The 22,746-nt window shown below is 32.2% G+C and overlaps 1 protein-coding gene across 5 annotated transcripts in view; it reads left to right on the plus strand.

Moving 5' to 3' along the window:
* Positions 1-22,746, plus strand: part of LOC143245146 (rho GTPase-activating protein 39-like) — an 80,612-nt gene that overhangs the window by 45,184 nt on the left and 12,682 nt on the right. For all 5 annotated transcript variants that reach the window (XM_076491124.1, XM_076491126.1, XM_076491127.1 and 2 more), the window contains 5 exons: positions 833-985; positions 1,740-1,966; positions 5,716-5,848; positions 11,043-11,156; positions 12,881-13,038. In XM_076491124.1, coding sequence (XP_076347239.1) covers positions 833-985; positions 1,740-1,966; positions 5,716-5,848; positions 11,043-11,156; positions 12,881-13,038 — 785 coding nt within the window. The remainder of the gene's footprint in view (positions 1-832; positions 986-1,739; positions 1,967-5,715; positions 5,849-11,042; positions 11,157-12,880; positions 13,039-22,746) is intronic.

A 22,746-nucleotide genomic window follows, 5' to 3' on the forward strand; every position in this document is an offset into this window, starting at 1 on the left:
AACTGCGACATTATGATGGCCATCTTTCAGGGTGTTGGCTGTTCTAGAACTATGGCAGTGTGTTCACCATCTTTTAGGGTGTTGACAGCTCCAGAGCTATGGCAATATGATGACCATCTTTTAGGGTGTTGACAGCTCCAGAGCTATGGCAATATGATGACCATTTTTTAGGGTGTTGACAGCTCCAGAGCTATGGCAATATGATGACCATTTTTTAGGGTATTGACAGCTCCAGAGCTATTGCAATATGATGACCATCTTTTAGGGTGTTGACAGCTCCAGAGCTATGGCAATATGATGACCATCTTTTAGGGTGTTGACAGCTCCAGAGCTATGGCAACATGATGACCATCTTTTAGGGTGTTGACAGCTCCAGAGCTATGGCAATATGATGACCATCTTTTAGGGTGTTGACAGCTCCAGAACTATGGTAATATGATGGTCATTCTTTAGGGTGTTGACAGCTCCAGAGCTATGGCAATATGATGACCATCATTTAGGGTGTTGACAGCTCCAGAACTATTACAATATTGTGATTTATGTTACAGGCTCTTACAACAGGGGTTTAAAAATCTCGGGAAGCTGCTAATAAGCTTGTTAACTGTTAAAACAAGACATCAGTAACACTAATTATGTTATACATAGAATATGTTTCAAGTTGCAGGAGTAAGGCATTGTTAGCACCAATAATGTTACTTACTGATGATATTTTAGTTTTTTAAATGAAGTATTAACATGTTTAACAGCATTACATAACTGTTGCTGTTTGTTCAGGTTTTGTGAAACAAGATGCTAATAGAAGTAGTAATATTACATGTACAAAATTTTTCAGGCCGATGGCAAGATGACCACTGGTTTTTACTGGAAAAAAAAACCACCATCAGAAAGTGACATAGAGAAATATGCTCAGGACAACTTCAACAGACACAAAAAGGGAATTTTCAGAAAAAAATTTACCATTCAGGATATGCTAACATGGTCAAAGGTCAGTGAAACATCCCATCTTTTTCATAGTAATATAATCACATAATAATAATAATTATCACATATTTTTATACGATTTATTCTAGCAGAAACACTACCATACGGGTGGCTCTTTGTGCTGCATGTATAGTCATGTTCCTGTTATGAGGACAGTACTTTTATTTAAAATTGTGTCTACGATAAAAAAGTGACTGTTGCACATAACTTAATTATTTTTCTAATTGGTTGAATCATGAATACGCAAAATGTGAAATGTTTTTTATGGATATATTTTTTATCATATCTTTAAAAAATGGTGCCACACTATATTTAGCATTTATTTCACATACATAAATAGATACATATATACATGCTACATCTATTGTAGTAAGATTTATAATATTTGTGATTCCTAACTATCAGAAATACACTGAGTAGCTTTAATGCTGATATGGTTTTGTATTATTAAATATTGATAGTAGTGTGAACAGGACTTAAGGATTATAATATTATGTTTTTTCTAGTTTTACTTGTTCATGTTTTATTTTACTGTCATGATCCAAAATTAGTCTTTTAATACGAGCTCTCTGTGTTGGTTTAGCCATATTTTATTGAACATCTAAGACAAATTAGACTTTCTTGTACCTGTTTACAAGTTTTTATAATTGAAATAGTAATCACAATAAAAACCAATTTATTTATTGGAAAATAAAAATCAGTAGAAATATACAGTAATAATTTAAATATTTATGAAAGTTATATTTGTTTTTGCCCAGGACCCAATTAGGAAGCCTATGATAATGACCACAGATAAATCTTTAAAAAGGGATGCATGTGAACTTTTCAAACTAATTCAGGCATATATGGGTGATCGCAAAGCCAAAAGTGGACAAACAGTTGATGCAGTAATGCTTAATATAGCCACTAGTGGATGGAGTAGACAGTCGTTACGGGATGAGCTTTATATTCAGATTTGTCGTCAGACCAACGAAAATCCTAAGAGGTGATTTACTGCTAAGTTATTTAGAATTCATAGCTAAAGTTTGGTGACAGGTTTTACATATGAGAGTTAAAAGCTGATTAGTTTTGCTTGCGTGTGTTTCATAAAATTGCCAGATCCCATTCAACATAGGTTTTGCATTATAAAATTATATTTAATTGCAAGAAATTGCTCCATTTTTCCCAAAAATTTGAATGTTTCTTATACTCAAAATCTCAATAGTGTGTGTATGGAGTGAGGAGCAGTTTCATTTTATTTTCCTGGAAATAATACAGTAAGAATATATTGTAGCATAAATTCTGCTGAGCTGGTTATTGCATTACTAAGATATATAATGAATGACACAGCATTTGATGAACAAAATGATTTCAATGCCTAGCATATTTTTAATTTGAAAATATCAAAAAAATATTAAAAAATAAACTTGTTTTGCTCTGAAATAAATTCTGTTAATTCACAGGATCAGTGTTTCAAAGAAGATGAAAGCTTCTTTTTTGTGCCTTTAGCATTTCTACTTCATACCCCACTGTTTTTGCCATCAAGACTTGGGTAGAGCAGTTGCCTCTTTCTTTCTGGGCTGATCATCTCTGTGACTATAATTGTCCCTTTACATTGGTGAAACTCAAGTCTGCTCCTCATCAGTCTATCAGTACCTCAGTCAGAGCTGATGATATTCACTATGAGATACTGTGCTTTTTCCTGCCTCTTTTGCTATTCTTTTGGTTGTTTTTAACTGGGTGTGGCAGGGGAATCTATTTCCTGATGCTTGGTGCTAGGCTATTGCCCTCCTTTTTTCCAAGCCCAGGATGGATCCCAAGATTCATTCAAACTACAATCTAATTGCTTTGATGAGCCATGTCTGTAAGATCTTGGAGAGGATTGTTGATGCTTGTCTTGTTTGGCTCTTCGAATCAAACAACCTCCTCTTGCCCACCCAGTCGTGGGTTTTGATGAGAGCACTTCACTGTGGACCACTTGAATTGGCTTGAAACGTCAATCAGAGAAGCCTTTCTCAAGTGACAACATTTTGTTTCTGTTTTTTTTTAACCTTGAGAAAGCTTATAATACTATGTGGAGGTATGGCATATTTTGTGAGACTTCCCCTCATGTGGCTTGTGTGGCCATTTGCCCATTTTTATCAAACATTGTTTAATGGACTGGTGATTCCAAGTTTGTATGGGTTTGACACTTTTGTGTTTTTTCTCACAGAGATTTGGAGTCCCTCAGGACTATGTCTTGAGTATGATACTTTTCATTGTGAAGATTAATCTCATTACTGGACAACTTCCTGCTACAGTTGCAAACTGTCTCTATGTTGATGACTTCCACATCTTGTGTCATTCATCGAGCATGAAGTTTATTGTGTTTTGCCTTTTTGTTCTCTAAAATTATCTGCATGCACTTTTGCCACCAACAGGGTATTCACCCTAATGTCCATTTTGGTGAAATTGTGTTTCCTGTGGACCCCGAGGCAAAGTTCTTGTGGCTCGTATTTGACTGTAAGCTGACCTTCATTCCACACATCAAGCAGCTTTGTGTCAAGTTTACAAAGTCACTGAACATCCTCTGTCTCCTCTTTTCCACCTCTTGGGAAGCAAATCAATGTTCTATGCTGAAGATCTATCGTGCCCTCATTCAGTTGAAACTGGGCTTTGGGTCTCTGGTCTATGGCTTTGTCAAAATTTTATTCTTGAAGATGTTTGACTTTGCATGGGGGTTTCTGCACTTCTCCAGTCCAGAGTTTGTAGACTTAGTCTCATGAACTTCTACTGTATCTCCACCATTTGCTACTGTCTTTATTGTATGCTTCAAAACTTTGATCCTTACCACAGCATCCCATTTGGAGCTGTGTTTTCCTTTCTCAGTGGGTCATGCTTTTTCAGAATAGACAGTCTGCCATTGTTCCTTTTGACATTTGTATTCAGGTACAGTTGGCTGAATTGGGTCTGTCTTTGGATGATAATCCTGTCTCTACAGGTCAGCTCACCTCACCATGGCTTATTACCAGTTTCAAGTGTGACATTTCTTTGAGTTATCTGAAGAGGGCAGATACTCCCATTTGGAAATCCCATATTCTGTTTGTTGAATATCTTTCAAACAATCCTTTCATTCCCTCTTGATATGGATGGTTTAAAATCAAGTGACATTGTAGGCTCAATTATGGTTTCTTATGATTCAGTGGTTGCACACAGGATTCTCTCTAGAGTTTCTGTGTTCAATGCCAAATTGTACACCATTTCTCTTGACCTAGATCATGAAGAAGATATGCAGTACACTAACTGTACTATTTATACAGACTTGCTTAGCTCTCTACTGACCATGGAATCACTTCACATTAGTTCTAACTCTGTTCTCATTGATATTCAAAACTGACTGGCCCATTTCTCTTTATCATTTACTTCTGTACAGTTTCTCTGGATACTAGGCCACATTGGTATTTGTGGAAATGAGCTTACTGACATTTCAGCTAAGTCTGTCTGCTCTGGTACTATCACTCCCATGCCTATTCCATACATAGACTATGGTCCTGTATTCAAGGCTCGACTCAGTGCAAGTTGTCAGTTGACTTAGAGTTTGGCCGTCTTGTTTCCATAAGGAAGGAGAAAGTTGTCCAAACAAGGCTACTCATTGGTCACAAATTTCAAACTTATTGTTTTCCTTTATCTGAGACTGATGCACCAAAGTGTGGTCTGTGTGTCACTCAAGTCATAATAGCCTACATTTTACTGTCATGCTGTTGTTACAACTGTGAGTGACAGCACCATTTTAGAGATATTTTTACCATGGGTTTATCTGAAGCTGGACAGTGTGATTGGCAATGGTGACACTGTTCACCTTACAGGTGTTTTTTAATTTTTTAAGAACTGTTAGTCTTTTTAATTCTATTTAAGTTTTTATCCAACTGTATACTAGGCCAATGTTTTTATTTTAACTTAATTTCCCTTTACACTTTATGTACTTTTACTGTTATTTTTTTGCTGGTTGTTTGGCACAGATAGTCTAGTTGACTTACAACATAAAATGCCAAACAACAACATCAACACAGAATTTCTATTATTTTCCATGTTAATGTCAGTATGTTATTTTCTTATTTGTTTTGGTAAGACTTAAAGTATATATAATTTTGTAATTTTCAATAAAAATTAAAGAATGCATTATATAAGTATTGATGTAAGTGTTATCAATAATAGTATAGAAATATGTGAGAAAATATAAACATGCTATTCTAGAAAATTATTGATATTCAGCTGTGTTACTGCTGCTTTTTTTTGCATGTGAGTGGAGTTACTTTTGCTGTTTTAAGATCACTTATGTGGGTTCGAGATTTGAAGATCTTTCATGTTAAAAGGAATATTGATTATGTGTCTCAAAAAACACACAAAAAATAAAACTGTTTTATTTTTCACTTCACATTATTGTGACAACACTTTTCTATAGTGTTGTAATTGTAATAGTATGACTTTAAAATGCATTCTCAGAAAAGTTCTGAAAATTGAGTGATTTCAATAGCTATATTGGATATAACTGAAATGATGAAAAGAATGTATGCTAAAAGTAAAATGGATAGAAACCACAAAAAATGAAACAAGAGCTCTGTAATCAGTTCTTGAAAGTCATACAGGTTATCAAAGTGAAGTGTATAGGTCATAAAATGGTAAGTGTTTAGAATTCTTCCTTGCCAGTTTTTGTACAAAATTTATTTGCTGAATCTTGCATATTCCTTTTTTAACATTTAATGATAATTTGCTCAGGGAAAGTCTGAAGTTAGGCTGGGAATTGATGGCTATCTGTCTGTCATTCTTTCCACCATCTATAAAGTTTCAGCCATATCTAGACAGCTATATCAGCCGCCACAAAGAAGAAGGAAGTCTTGATACACCAGAGGTGAAAATTGACAGTTTTGTTATAGTAAATAGAATATGTTCATTAAGATTTTACAAAACCTGAAGTTTAAAGATTTACTGGTTACTCAGTAATGCTAAGGTAAATTGTGTATTGTTTTAAAATATCTGTTTTTCAGAAAACAGGAAATATCATTATCAAATTTACTGGCAATTCTTGTCAGTATTGTCACTTTCACAGAAAGATAGCTGTTGTCAGTATTGTCACTTTCACAGAAAGGTAGCTGTAGTCAGTATTGTCATTTTCACAGAAAGATAGCTCTTGTCAGTATTGTCACTTTCACAGAAAGGTAGCTGTAGTCAGTATTGTCATTTTCACAGAAAGATAGCTCTTGTCAGTATTGTCACTTTCACAGAAAGGTAGCTGTTATCAGTATTGTCACTTTCACAGAAAGGTAGCTGTTATCAGTATTGTCACTTTCACAGAAAGGTAGCTGTTATCAGTATTGTCACTTTCACAGAAAGGTAGCTGTTGTCAGTATTGTCACTTTTACAGAAAGGTAGCTGTTATCAGTATTGTCACTTTCACAGAAAGATAGCTGTTATCAGTATTGTCACTTTCACAGAAAGGTAGCTGTTATCAGTATTGTCACTTTCACAGAAAGGTAGCTGTTGTCAGTATTGTCACTTTCACAGAAAGGTAGCTGTTGTCAGTATTGTCACTTTCACAGAAAGGTAGCTGTTGTCAGTATTGTCACTTTCACAGAAAGGTAGCTGTTGTCAGTATTGTCACTTTCACAGAAAGGTAGCTGTTGTCAGTATTGTCACTTTCACAGAAAGGTAGCTGTTATCAGTATTGTCACTTTCACAAAAAGGTAGCTGTTGTCAGTATTGCCACTTTTACAGAAAGATAGTTCTTGTCAGTATTGTCACTTTCACAGAAAGGTAGCTGCTGTTCATATTCACACAAAAGAGCTCTTGTCAGTGTTGTCACTTTCACAGAAAGGTAGCTGCTGTTAGTTTTGTCACATTCACACAAAAGATAGCTCTTGTCAGTGTTGTCACTTTCACAGAAAGGTATTTGTTAGTTTTATCACATTTACACAAAAGATAGCTCTTGTCAGTGTTGTTACTTTCACAAAAAGGTAGTTGTTAGTTTTATCACATTCACACAAAAGATAGCTCTTGTCGGTGTTGTCACTTTCACAGAAAGGTAGTTGTTAGTTTTATCACATTCACACAAAAGATAGCTCTTGTCAGTGTTGTCACTTTCACAGAAAGGTAGTTGTTAGTTTTATCACATTCACACAAAAGATAGCTCTTGTCAGTGTTGTCACTTTCACAGAAAGGTAGTTGTTAGTTTTATCACATTCACACAAAAGATAGCTCTTGTCAGTGTTGTCACTTCAATAGAAAATATAATTCTTGTCAATTTTTATTTAATTTTACTTCTCGTAAGTTACTGTAGATCTTTTAATACATTGTCTTAGTTCTCATGCTTCCTTATGTTGTGAAATAATCTCATTTCTTGTTTTCATCTATTTATTGTTTCTGTCTTACATTTAAATAATGGTAATGATTTACCGTATTTCTACAAGTTTCTTTCTGATGAAATATTTATATTTCCTCCCATTAAATTCTTATATGATTCGTTTTAAAATTGTAGGTCAGCAGTAAATGGATGGAGAAAATGTATTTTTTTATAGCCATAATACCTTAATAGACAGGAAATAAAACCTGATTCTGATTTAGAAGTACATTATTAGAATTCAAAATGCCAAGTACATCTATATCTGTACCTCTGTATGTGATTATTAATACACATAATGGTAGATAATAGAACTAAGTTTGTACAAGTAATCTATTTTTACATAGTTTACTGCAGATTAGGGCAAACATCAAAGTAGTAAACACCTGGTACTCACTTGAATGTTGCTTAGATTTGTTTTATTAATACTTTCAAATGTACAGCTCCCATTCCACAAGAAATATTAATTGGTTTTAAGATCTATTCCAAAATATAAAATTCTGAGGTAATTTGTTTGTTAAAACAGGTAATGTGAAAGAGTTAAAGGTGGAACATATTAATTGGCTAAGAAAGACTATCTTTAAATATTAATCCATCTCTCCATCATTATTTCAATGCAGTACCAAACAATAATTTGGAGCTTCATTAGGTGATAATGCTTTTACATATATGCCTCCACATTTATGGCTCAGTGGTAAGTTTAAGACTTATAATGCTGAAACCTGGATTTTGATGCTTATGGTGGGTACAGCACAAATAGCCTTTGTATAGCTTTGTGTTTAGCAACAAACAAACAAGCAAAATTTCCAAGTTACTACTTTTTCTTTTGCTGAAAAGTAACAACTGTTTTTTAGAGCTTAATAAAATTTGCTTTTGTGGTTCTCTTTTATCCCACTCGTCACGTGATACTTGGTATTTGTTTTCTTACTTGGTCTTGCAGTTTTTTATTCAGGAAGAATATTTTTAAGGTGTGATTGATGTAAGAAAAAAGGATATAAGAAAGTTGTTTAGTAGTATTCACTCAATATAAAAACTGCATGGTATTTAAAAGTTTTTCAGAAACTGTAGTAGACTATTGTATTTTAAATTCTTAAAGGCTGGTCTTAATTTATTCCTGAAAAATATTCTATTTCTTGATTATGTTTTTGTGAATTTGCCTTTTCAGGTAACATGGGCAAAAAGAAAGTGAAAAGGTAATTTCACAAAATGTAATTAAGAAATAAAAAGGAAAAAATAATAATTTTGTGTGGAAGTCCAACTTTGTTTTTATTTTAAAATAAAAAACACATTTCAGGCTGTTTCTCACATGGTTAACTGGAAACATGTAGGATAGAGACTTCCTTGGCTGATTACCTTAATATTTAACCCAAAATGGTTATCAGGAACGTGCTATCTTACAAAAGTTAAAAGGAATGGAGGAGATAAACTGAAGTAAACATCTACTAACTTTAAACAACTCAAAAGAATAAGAAACTGGTTGTATTTATTTGTCACTCTTATAGACTAATTTTTAATTACTTTTCCTGACTGTTTTATTGTTAAAATAGTTAGGAAGAGCTTCTTAAAACTATTGGAAAAAGACAAGCTGCAATCTGTTGTTGATGTTTAATTTTAAATAGCTGACAAAAAAATTAACTACAAAATTAGGCTTATAAAATTTACAAAAATAAAGAGAGACATTAAAAGCAAGAAAAATTCTTAATTTTTGAAGAAACCTTGGAAGACCTTTCAAGATATTGTAAATGTAAGCATAATAATCATGTAAATAGGCTTATCTTGTAATAGCACCTAAGTTGCACTTAATGTTTATAATAAATGAACGTTACAGTTGAAATTTTCAGTTTGTTTATAGAGTGCAAATTTCACGTTCTTTCTTTATGATGTTATTTTTCTTCGTTTTTTATTATTAAAAAACTAGGTTTAGACTCCCTGCATCAAAAAATAGCATATTTGAGTAACCACACGTTTAATCAAATAAAATTCAAACTTCACTAAATTTAAGGTATTGGAAATTTAGAATAAAACAACTGTCAGCACTGTTTTTTTTTTTTTTTTCTCTCTCTTGGAATTAAGATACTCAAAAATTTGAAAGATTAAATGCAATAAGAAGCTTAAATGTATAAGATATAAGGTAACAGATATTTTTTCCATGTTTATCTTTATGTTCAACATCAGCGACAACATAGAAAAAAACTTAAAGCCAACCTCTATCATTCATGTACTTATCAAGCTTTCTATTGGACTCGTTTAAATTTGCTTCCTCTCCAACATCTGAAGGCAACCCAATCCAAACACAGCCACCTTATCAGAAAAATATAAAACTGTCCAAGCTGAAGACTGCTCCTACCCTACCAAAATTTTATACTTGTGTTCCCTGGTTCTGCTATTCTCACTGATAAATATGGAAAAAGATGATGCATCAATACAGTTAATTCACTTTACAATTTTAAGCACCTCGATCAAATGCCTTGTAACTATTTTTTTTTGAGTAAACAAGATTTTAGTCTCCCCTCATATGACAACCCCTCCATCTCAGGCACCATTCTAATAATCTTCCCTGAACTCTTTCCAACAACTGAATGTCTGTCCTAAGGTAAGGAGCATAAGACAAGACTGAACACAATAATCCAAATGTGGTGTGACCAGTGACCTATTCAATCAAATTATATTCTCTTTACTCTTGTATTCAGTATTTCTGCAGATACAACCTAAAATTATATTTATCCTACCAGTAGTAACAGCACACTGCTTGAAAGGTTTTAGAGACTAATCAACTTATACATCAAGATCCCTTTCTTTCAAAGCACTATTAAGGCTATTCCCATCCAAATTATATGTGTAATTAAAATTATTATAACCCACATGCAATACCTTGCATGTATAATAATTGAAACCGATCTGCCATTTGTTTGCCCAACTCACTAAATTATCTAAATTTTTTTGTAAATCAGCAGCATTCTCGTCACAACTAACAACACCCAAGACATTGATATCATCAACAAATTTAAGTAATTTTTTTGACAATTCCTTCATCCATGTCACTGATGTAAATCAAGCAGAGCAAGTCCTAAGACTGAGCCCTGAGGTACACCACTTGTGACATTTATCAGATTTGACTGAACTCCATTTGTAACAACTCTTTTCTTTCTTCTATCCAGTTTGTTAACTTATCCTCCACACCTACAGATATAATTTTGTTACAAATCTTTTGGTTAGCACTAAAATACTTTCTGAATGTCCAAATATACCAAATCTACACTCTTACTATAATTTGCATAAGCAGTAACCTTTTCAAAATAAGAGAATTGTAAAGCAAATAGTGACACTCTATTTCTCATCTATATTTGGAAGAACAATGTATGGGATATACCTTATTAAAACATTGTTATTCTTCAGTAAATTCTGTCATATCTGTATAGTTTTAGTGTTATGTAAAGCTGAGCTAAATTTCTGATAATCGCCAAGGCCGTACTTCTTTATCTAAAGGTTGTAGCAGCTCCTTGTAATTTCTTACATAATGCAACTTGAGACGGTAGTTTTTTTTTTATAGTGACAAATCAGGGAACTTGTTAGAAAATGTGTAAGATATTTACAGTTACAACTGATGTATAACATATCACTGTAATAACTGTTTTTTTCATAGCATTCTTTTATGCAGGTGAATTAATAATTCATATCAATTTTGAATTTCAATTTTTTTTGCCTTTAGCTTAGGATTAGCCATTATGCTGCTGTCTGTAGTAAAAGACTGGAAAGAATCAGACAGAGTGGAGCTAAGAAAGGAATAAGAAAACCAACACTTGAAGAAATAGAACAGTCTAGAGTGAGTAATTTTCCTCTTTGTAAAGTTAAAAGACAGTTGAAGTTAGCTCATTACTCAACATTTATTTTGAGTCTCACCAATGTATAAGTTATTTTTATGCAAGTGCAATTGTAATTATGAACAAACCTAAAAGACGTGAAACATACAATGAAACTGGAGACAGGTATTCTAATGAAGTGAATATAAAGTCATCTAGTATGATGCATTTAATGAAAACCTGGCTTTTTTTTAACATCTTTAATTGTTTCCTATGTGTCTGCTAAGATAATGATGCAGGGAAAACTTATTTCAATATAGAAATTAATTATTTTTAGGTGATTTTATTACATTAAGTTGCAACTTATGCCACACTTATTTCCAAAGTGTTGTCAGATACATATGGTTAAAGTTGATCCCATTAAGATGAATATATGCTACTCTGAGTTTCTCAACAAATAAGCAAGTGCATTAACATGGTAAAACATAAAATATAAAATGGTGAAAGTTTGCAAGAACAAAAAATTAACATTTCTGGTAAATGACCTTTATTCCTTATTGCATTTTTTTAAAAACAATTTTTATACTTTGTAGTTATTTATTGTTTGTTAGTGTGATTATTTTTCAGCTTTGCTTTTAATCCATTTAATCAAAGTTTATATATCGAATCTTTTTACAGAAGTTATAATAAAAATGTAAGTAAACAACTTTGTAATCAGCGTAAGTTAATCAACTTGGCATCAAAATGTAGCTATTATTTCACACTTTAACTACTTATTTTAAAAAAGAACTAAAGAAAAAATATTAACCTTCACTTTTCTGTGTCACTTGTCTTTTATTTTCTCTTTCAGAATTTTCTGACATCAAATGTAGGTTACTGAAGCTTACACAAATTATATATGGCAAGAAGTAATACGAAATTTAAGCCTCCTACTTTCTTGATTTGCTAAGATGTCAGTGAATTCTTAAAACACACTAGAGAAGCTCTTCCCATCTTTTCATACAAATTGTCTACATCACTTCAACTTGATAAATGTCATGAGAATACACTTAACATATTAAGAGTTATAGTGTGTATAGTTTCACTCTTCCAGTGTGGGTCAAACCGATCCATTTCATACAGTACCCATTAATAGAATGTGCAGTGTTAAAGTTACTAGCCTGAGCATCATTATATGTTTCACCCTATTACTTATTCGCTAGTGTGTAGAATAAGGCTTACGTAGGCAATGATATGGTAGCTGGCATAGCATGTACAGATAATGTTTATCAAAGCAGTGATGTTTTAGGCTATTTTCCCAAGTAGCATAATTAGAATGGTCATGATCACTGGAAAGGCTTATGTAGGTTCTTTTGATCCAAGTCGTATGATTTTGGTAAGTGGAGTGGACATGTGGATTTTATTGTTTCAGGTAGCATGGTTATAGTCATGGGAGCAGCTGTGTAAGTTCTATTTTCCAGGCAACTCAGTTACAGTTACAGGATTAGCCACATGACCTCTTTATTCCAGAAAACATAATTAACATCACTGAAGTAGCACATGTGGGTTTTGTTGCTCTATGGAGTCAATTCTGTGGTGACTGAAGTAACTCTCTTTAATATTTTCAATCCTCATACTTCAGTTTTCCTGACAAAAAAATACAACAACTTTTAAACTGATACTTATAAAGATTTATAACTGTGTCATTGAAATTGCTCCTGAATTATAATCAATCAAGATTAAAAAAGGTAAATTGCTTTCATACCAGGCCCAAATTTTTCGGGCTTCAATGTTTGGCAACACACTGGAAGAAGTAATGGCATTACAGAAGGATCGGTATCCAAGTCGAAGTTTACCCTGGATCCAAACCACCCTCTCGGAGAGTGTTTTACAATTAAGTGGAGCTCAGACAGAAGGCATCTTCAGGTAAGCAGTATTGAAGAATAATAATATTTTCTACTTTTAAAGTATGTGATGGAAACTGGAGTAATTTAGACATGAAGATGTAAAACTAAATTGTTGGGAAATAAAATTATATTTTTTAACTTGGAAGAAAAGGTTATTTACTTACGAAACATTGAAGAATATTTTACTGAAATATGTAATGTTTTAAAATATAAAGATGGAGTATATTATATTAAAATGACTTTGGAACCTCACCACATCGTGTCCTTTTTTGCTCTGTCTGATGATTGAGCATCTTGACAGTACTCATGCAACTTAGTTTCCATTCCAGGAAGTTCTGTCATAAAACTGACATGTCAAAACATATCTCTTCTGCCTGCATGCTTTTCATAATCCATCTAATATATGAGGATAATGGTTTCCCAACTACTACTTCAATTGTATAACATACTGAAATTCACATGTGCAATTTCTTGCAACCTGACCAGTGTGTCTTTGTGTGAAACAGTGTTACTTTATGATATATAAATAAATTAGACAGAAAAACGTTGTTAATAAATCAGTAATAAATATAATCTTTAAGTTATTGAGTTTATATCGAAATATTTAAAAAGTCTGCAGTCTTATGCTACTGTAAGAATTATGACATTTGTTCTCTAGGTATCTCCCCCTAATTTTTTACTACCTCTCTGAGAAGTACCAAATTATTTAACATAAATTACTCATAACATTATTTTATCATTCAATCAAAACATAATTCGATCTAATTTGGTTACAAAGCCTTGAAGTAGAAAAATCAAACCCCACTTGTCACACCCTGTCTTTCACAAATTGTCAGTAGTTCTCTCTGACATTTAATACTGCATTATTTATGATTATTAGAAAGACAAAGTTTAATTAATCTATGAAATGACATGTTATATTACATTGTTTTCTTCACAGATAATTATCTGTTTTGTTTCTAGTTTACATTTTATCCCCCCAGCAGAGACATCACTCAGCTTATCTGATTTTTTATTGGATATTGTCTGCTTTTTACATGTTATTATTCTGTATTCTTAAAAGCATTATTTAATTAGATAAAAATTACTTAGAGTAGTAGTATCATTAGTGTAGAAACATTGTCTTAATTTTCATCGATAGTCAACAGTAAAAAAAGATAACACAGGTAAGTACTATATTTTGTATTTTTCATGTGTACTGATTATATACTATTCTAAAAGCAACTGAAATGTAAAAATTAGAAACTTCTTACATTAGATTAGGTGAGATAATGAAAAAAAATTTTCACTGACAGTCAACAGCATAAAAATTATTAAGATATTTATTATCATATTTCCTATATAGTATTTTACCTTCACTCATATAAATAACTATTCTCATTCAATGCTATCTTCTATTTAGTTTCAAGCCATGAAACTCCCACTCATCCTTGAATCAACTGATTCAACTGCATCTCATGTGCCAATTATCATGCAACAAACAACCCTTCACCAATAAGAGCGTGACATACTCTCTTGATGCATGAGACTCCCTCTATTAATTTCTACCAAACTATTACTTTTTATTTGACAGTACTTGTGTTGTAATGTCTAGTTTGTGCTCTCCTTAAGTTTTTTTTCTCACCTTTGTAAGAATTTCTCTCAACATGTTTACTATTTATTATACAATAATGATATTTGTAATGTTGAGTTATTCTGAAGTAGAATTATTTTATAATTCTACCCTTTTATTGAACTTATTACTTCATGACAATTTTTATTTCTTTCTGCCAATACAGTGGTGTTTGGTTATTCATTTTGAATTATGGATTCTCCATTACCACTTCAGAGGGTATTTGTTCTGTCAGCATATTTACACAGGTGACTGGTGGTGGTGCTCCATGGGGAATTCAATGGCTTTACTTTATCAAGAGATTGATCGTTCAATGAACCGGCTGTCGTTGGGCCTCATCTCGAGTTTGGGGTCCCACACATTTTGAAATACAGTCTGCTGACTTTTGAAAGATACGATGTCATACTGTTATGGTTTTGAATAATTTTATTGTTAATATTATTATCTGTAGTTATTTGAGTTCCCTAACATAAGTTTTCTTAGATTGGTCAATACTCATTGTCAAGTTTAGATTAGCAAATAATTGTTTTTTTTTCTCCTATACCCTTTGCTTACGCTTACCACAGTCTTTCTTATTTTAGGATTACATGTAATTTGTCGTATTGGTATATCAATTATTAGTTTATTTATGTTGTTTTTCTTTCATATGTCACATCTCATACATATGTTACAGTTACTAGTGACTTATTTAATTTTTTAGAATGAAGTATATTTTATTTTTGTGATTATTTATCTTTTGTTCTTCTTCATGCTCACTTGGTTTCTGTGGAATCCTTGAGCTGAGGTCCACACAAACTTTTCCCAGTATTGTATGTACCTATTATTTGGTGAGATTTTTATTTTCATGCTCAGAGATATCCCTTATTTTTTAATGTTCGATTAGGCTTAATAAGTGATTATTTTCGGTTTTCCTTCAGTCCTAATTCCATGTTAATTGATAATAAGGTTAATTATCTTGTTTGATTAGGCTTAACAAGCATTTGTTATTTTCAGTTCATCTATGTTTCTGATTTCTGGCTGATCAACAATAAGGTCAAATATATTTTCTTCAATATATAACATCACATACATATGTTTATTTCACTACACAGTTTCATAACATTTTCACTGTATTAACTGTTTCATTTTCATCTTCATTTATAGTTTATACTTCTTACTATTAATTTCATTTGTCAGGGCCCCTGTGGGGCCAGGATCCACCCTATCTGCTCCCAGTAATACTCGCCTTACTTCTGTTATGGTTCAACCCATTTTCAGGTGACTTACATTTTGTCAGTTTTCCTCCATCTTATCACAGATAACCTTTATGACCTCTAATGCAGAATCTGCTAAGCTTATCTCAGTTGGTTTTATTCAAACACTTTACACTACATTCCCCTTCTCGTGACATTGTTTCACGATTATCTTTTGCCTTATCTTACCATCAGGCAGATTTTTTTTTATTATTACTTTGTCATTTTAATCCTAGTTCATCTTATACAGATTATCCCCTACCTAATTTTTGAACTTAATTTTACCACTTATATTTAGGGATTTTCTTGGGATATTTCCTCTTCCTTCCCTCCATAATGGGGTATTTGTCATTTTCATTTCTTTCATTACACACATGGTGTCTGTTTTATTTTTGGAATCTTCTAAGGTGAGACATAGCAATGTTTACCATCCACTACTAATAGGGACTTACGGTAAGTTCTTTTTCTCCATATGTCCATTTTGTTGTTGTTAAGTGTATTTGCAATATTTAATTTTTTTTAGTTACTCTTTTTTGTATTCTTAGATGCTGTTATTCTTTATTCATTTTACATGTTCAACAATTTCCCATTCTTTACTTGTCTTATGGGTCATCCCTCTTTTAATGCATAGAAATTAATCACATTGGGGTAAGCTGTGTGATTTAGAATGCCCACAGTATATGTTCTTATTTTCAGTTTTTTTTCACCATGTGGTTCAGCACAAGTTTTGTGTCTTGACCTTTGGACTTGTTTTAGTTTCATATGTCTTTTGTGGGATGGTTTGCATTGTGCATATGCAATTCATTGGATTTCTAGCTTCAGTCACCTCTTTCCAAACAGGGGTAGTCTTAACATATTCTTCTACTCCTTTCACAGTTGGCTTAAGTAGCTGGATTGACCTGTTGGTCAAGTTTTTTCTGTTACATACTTTAATTTCTTTAGGGTGTGTATTTTTAAACACTCCCTACATTGGGACCATCCATTGTCCTCCTTGATTACATTTGAAGGAGTTTTGTATTATCAAAACTTTTATTTTGGTCTTTCCTCTTAGTTTCAACTTTTTCTTTTTGTCTGCATAAGTTGGTAGGTGAACGTATCCACTATGACATCAGGTGTACCACTTCTTCTGCCTCTTCTAGATTGTTTTTCTTCCCTGATTCTAATCTCCAAAAGTGATGAGTGTTGTTTGATCAATAGGAGGCTTCAGGGCAGAGGTCTACAGATGGACAATCTTATTCCAAGCACAACTGGGCACTTCCATCAATCAAAGGTGTTTTAGTTCACTCTATTCATTTTATCTCAGTTTGATTAATCCTGTTTTATTTTGACCTTCTTGATGATGTGGCTCATATCACTTGCCAAGGGGACACTCATTTTTGTTCCCTTTGTAGTAAACAGTGGATTTCCATTTTGGAACCCACACACTTGACATTCATCTTCTGGAGGGTTGATTTCCAGGTGCTTTGTCATTGTTACCAATTGCTTTTCCTGTTCTGACATGTTTTTCTTCCAAGTAGTAACCTCTTGATCCTCCTAAAGTTTACCTTTGCAATATGTTTGCTTCATTAGTTTGCCCATCCTGGACTGTACTCACCTGTAGCCTACATGGATAAAGCAGAAGGGGATAACTGCCAATCCCTGCTATGCTTTGTATCAAATAAACTAGTATGGTCTGCTTTTCCAAATAGTTTTCTGTGGTTATCCATTTCATTGTCTCTGGAGTTGTTGTTCCTATGGATTCTCTATTGCATTTTCTTACCCTTTTTCTTCTATTGGAGTTTAAAAATCTTTACCACTTTCCAGTTCCAAGGTGCTAGCATGGTATACTGTGGAAGCATCCTTCTGAAACTATTAATGAAATACAAATTATGTTTATTTATATATACACACACATAAATGATTTTAATCATTCAATTAAGAGTAGGGTGGTGATGTTCTGTAGGTGTAGATGGTGAGATATCCTTCATTATGTAACATTGAAATGATCTGTAAAATTACAGTTTACCCTTTGATTGGGATCCATGATCCTACTTTCATGTGGATGTCAATTCCCAGTGGTTGTATGTTGGATTTAGAGCTGAATCAGTCAACATGAGTCCCCACATGTATTATTGATGTTTCTGCTTCCTCACTCATTTACACTCTTGTTATTCCATCTGTGTTGTGGGTCATGATTACTGTGGTTTTTCCCTTTTGCTATCCCTCTATGTTCTTATTATTCTAAGGGTAATGATGCACTAGGGATGGTTACTGTCATTTTAAATTTGAATGAGATGGCAGGTTCTTGGATCAATCAATTTCTCACTTGTCATTGTGTATTTCATTCATGGGTCAGAAGGTACAAGATTCCCTCTGATCTCATGAAATTAAGGTGAAGATGTTCTGATCCTCTTTCCTACTCTCATTAAATGGTTTTGGATTGTAGTTGAGTTGTTGGCATTATGATCCTGTTTCCTACCCCCACATGGATGTTGGTTTTTGGTGGTCTGAGTTTTGGATTGTAGTTGACTTGTTGGCATTATGATCCTGTTTCCTACCCCCACATGGATGTTGGTTTTTGGTGATTTGAGTTTTGGATTGTAGTTGACTTGCTGACAGTATGATTATTTTTCCTACCTCCACATGGATGATGGATGTAGTTGATTTGCCATGTATGTTCTGTCATGTCATATGCACTTTACACCTAGGGGCACATCCTTTTAATCTCATTGACTTTAATGTGTTCTGTTCCCGTCCTTCCACTGAAAACCATTGCATCCATCTTTTGCCAAAACTTGAAGTGATAGTTCAGTAGAATTCAATAGAGGGAGTCACATGCACTAAGAGAGCATCATACACTTGTTGGTGGAGAGTTATCTCATGATGATTTGCATGCAAGATGCATTTGAATTAGTTGATTCAAGGAAGGGTGGGAGCTTCAAGGCTTGTGGCATGAGAAAACATTTTTTTCCATGATGAGGGCAGCACTGAATTAGAATATTTGTGTGAGTGGAAGTAATTACCTATCAGAAATACATTTTTGGTCCATTAAAATGATAACTTCTTGTTTTTCATGTGAATTATTTGTTTGTCATCATAAAAGTAAGTAAAATTTATTATGTTAGATGAGGTAAGATAATCAGATATTATATTATAATTAGGTATGATAAAAAAAACCTTCACAGAATTTATAACATTTCTAAGAGAATTATTAGGTAGAAATGGTTTACACAGCAATAAACAAACAAGTAGAAACAGATGTACACTATTACAAGAATTAATCTTTTTGCCATGGGTATTCTTTACTGTGTATGACACAAGGTTTTAGTGTCTTACATTCAGAATTTTTTGGATACTTTTTGTTTATGTTATACCAGTTAGAATAGCGTAAAGAGTTAATTAATAATCCATATTTTAATAGTTTATAAGTTTTAAGCTCCTAATTCTACAAGGCAATATTTACAAACATTGTAAAGTTCCCACAGTAATACAAATGTAACATATTTTCTCTAGGCATCTTGTCTCTTCTGTTTTATTTACCACTTCTTAGGAAAGTAAGATATTAAACATAAATTACTCTCTATAAAATTGTCACTGCTCTAACAAGCCACATTTTTATATTCTCCAATTTCATTTGGTTACACCCACCAGCCACATACTCTCTTGCATTTAATTGTACATTACCTATAACCAATAACCAATAGAAAGCCAAGGTTTTCACCTATCAAGTGATGCATTATGTAATATTGTATTCTGAGTGGTTAAATGTCAGTTTTGCTCAAAGTACCAACATCATTCCCATGAGAAAGTTAATGACTAGCTTGGATGACTTTGTAATGAATTTTGTTGCAGAGTTAGAAAGCCAGAAAATGTTGAGACATAAGATAATTTACTTGTTTTTCTACATGTTTTCAGCCTGTGTTGTATAATTTAATTAAATAAAAATTAATAAGTGTATTACTATCATTAGTGTTTAATAATTAATTAATGGGTAACTCTCTCCAGTAATTGACAACAAGGAAAAAAAAGAAAATTGGTTAAATATTTTATTTTTTGCTTTTTATGTTTATTATTTATAAATAATTTATAAAAGTAACAAAAAACAGGGATCCTTTTAGGTTACTTAAGTTAGATAAGGTGAAATAAATAGTAATAATATTATAATAAAAATTTTCAAGAGGCCCACATACTCAAAGAGCTTGTAGTAGCTTGTGAGTAATGTAATTTGTTAGTGTAACGTGAACTGAACATTCCCTACGTGATTTAAAATTTAGAATGGCACAGATAGTGGATAGACATGGTTCAATACAAGAATAAAAGTTAATTATAAATAAATCTAAACTGTTACAAAGTTAGAGCTACTTAGGACAAATGAATGTTTTTTCATATTTCAGTATCATTCTAGAAAGGAGAGAAAGATTAATTCAGATTTTTTATACTTTTTTTATTGTTATAAGATTGGACAAATTGACCAGTTCTGTTTTGAGATGGGGTAGAGGAAATAACTGATAAGCTATGAAGTTTTGCTGAAAAAAACGTTTGAAATGCATTTAGGAGGTTTTAAGGATTACAGAAAGGAAATTTGAGATTTTTGAAATGAGAAAAAATACCTTAAATTTTAATATAAAAGTTGCTTTGCACCTGGACTACTTAAATACTGAGTAAATCTTTATTTTATAAAAAATCCTTACTAAAAAAATATTTTTTATATGTGAAAGGCTTGTACTATTAACTGAAAGCTTGCCAGATTTTGTGAAGGTGTACACATTATACTGATAATCAGAGGTATTAAATGTATAAAAATTTAAACAAGTAGAAAGAGGACATGTGGTCAGTCAAATTGACTGAGCTCATGTTGAGAGAGTTAAGATATTTAGGATAAACAAATGTAATTTTGTGTTACAATTTGAAGTCACTCTAGAAAAATGAAGAACATAATATAAGCTTATTTTTTGTTTTTATGGTGATTACAAGGTCAGACAAATTTACCAACCTTGTCTAGAGTTAAATTAGAGAAAATAATAGACAAAATTTAAAGTTTTACTAAAAAAACTTTGAAATTCATTTAGGAGATTTTGGAGATTATGCAAATAAAAATTGATACTTCTCAGATGAATAAAAGTATTTTTAACCATAACATGAAATCACTGTGCATTCAGAACAGTTAACACTTTGACTTTGTATATTTACAGAGAAATTTTTAATGAAAATACTTTATTAAAAATTTTGTTTTTTGTCCACAAAATACCCTGTGTCCTTACTTAAAGGTTTTGAAATTGCATGAAGATATATATGAAGATACTGGAAATTATAGTGTTAACACCATAAAGGTCAGTTTGGGGTTTTGAACTTGGCTGATTCAACCATGCTGGTAGTGAGAGAGTTAACAAGAGGTGTGGCTGGAAGTCTTACGTTGATGATCTCTTACCTTGTTAGTCTCATTTACAGATGTTTATCCTTATTGATTACATTATGTACTGTTGCCTGGGGCTTGTGAATAGATTTTGCCACTGATCTAAATTATGTTCATGGATTTTCACATGTTACAAGATACCTTATTTTTGCTTACCACAACTGGGGTATAAATAATCTCTTTTTGGATGGTATGGTGCTTTAAGTTGATTTCTACTCTTTTATTTTCCAGAGTCATTAATTACAAGTGAAATCCCTGTCTATAAAATTATAATTTCCTGATCTCAACACATATTTATGATCTGACTCTATATGTATATTTTGTGTCTTCAGTGGCTTTAACATACCCTCTCCAAAGTATCAGTTTTCAGTGACATTATGCTACTTATGAAGTACCAAAGAGGATGAAAATGTAGTTTTTATAGATTCTGTTTCACTATGATTTTTATGTCAGCTGTGGTTGTTATGTAACTCAATGATTTGCATATTTAAAATGATTTTAATGTAACATACTTGCCCCTCTGTAGTAATTGATTTTAAATATGCTCTTAGAAACTTTCTGTCTCAAAAACCTTTCACTTTCACATGAATAATGAATGTGATGCAGGATTTAAAAAATTAAGCTACCTTAAAAACAAAAGAACATACTGAAACACTTAGTGACTAAAGCTGACATAAAACCAGGAAATAAAAAGCAACTTTTATGCAATATATGAAAATGTGTACTAGTTGAAATTAAGATTAAAATGGAGCTACCTTATTTCTTAAGAGTTAGGCTTAGCAGTTTAGATTTCTGATGTAAATTTTAACTGTTACATCATTGAAGTTGTTACATTTTATTTAAATGTTGAGGTAAACTTGATAACATGTAATGGATAATCATATACCTTCTCACTTTGCCTTCAAATATTTATATATATGAGATTGGAATTTCAGGATGACATTTCATTTATGGGAACAAAACATAAGACATGTATAATATACAACATGGCATCAACATGTTTGTCAACAGATACACTTTATCTGTTCAGATATTTCTCTCTTTATCTTCCAGTATTTTAAATTTCAAGACTGGAATAATCATTGAATTAGTTTTCCTTTTTGACACACTAACAACAGATTTTCCATATGTGTTGTATTCATTGTATTAATTAAGGGGTGTATAACATTAAAGAGAAAAAATATAATAAAAGTGGAATGGAAACCAGGATGTTTGTTATTATTGGGTGTTTTTTTTACTTAAATTGATTTTACTTTATTTGTATTTTTTATTTATGTAATACAAAAGCTACAATGTAAAAATATCCATCTGAATTATTAAAATACTAGCAATTACAGCTTTTGAAGAAATAAAATTCAAGAATGTTACATTTTGAAAATAGAAATTTTATTTTAAAGTGTTAATTATATAATGATTTTGTTTTTCATATTGTGAACTAAACTTTTATTGCAGATCTTCAGAATGGATTTTTAGTAATTGATTTTGATGAAG

This window comes from Tachypleus tridentatus, chromosome 2 (genome assembly GCF_004210375.1).
Source record: "Tachypleus tridentatus isolate NWPU-2018 chromosome 2, ASM421037v1, whole genome shotgun sequence".
NCBI classification, from domain to species: Eukaryota; Metazoa; Arthropoda; class Merostomata; order Xiphosura; family Limulidae; genus Tachypleus; species Tachypleus tridentatus.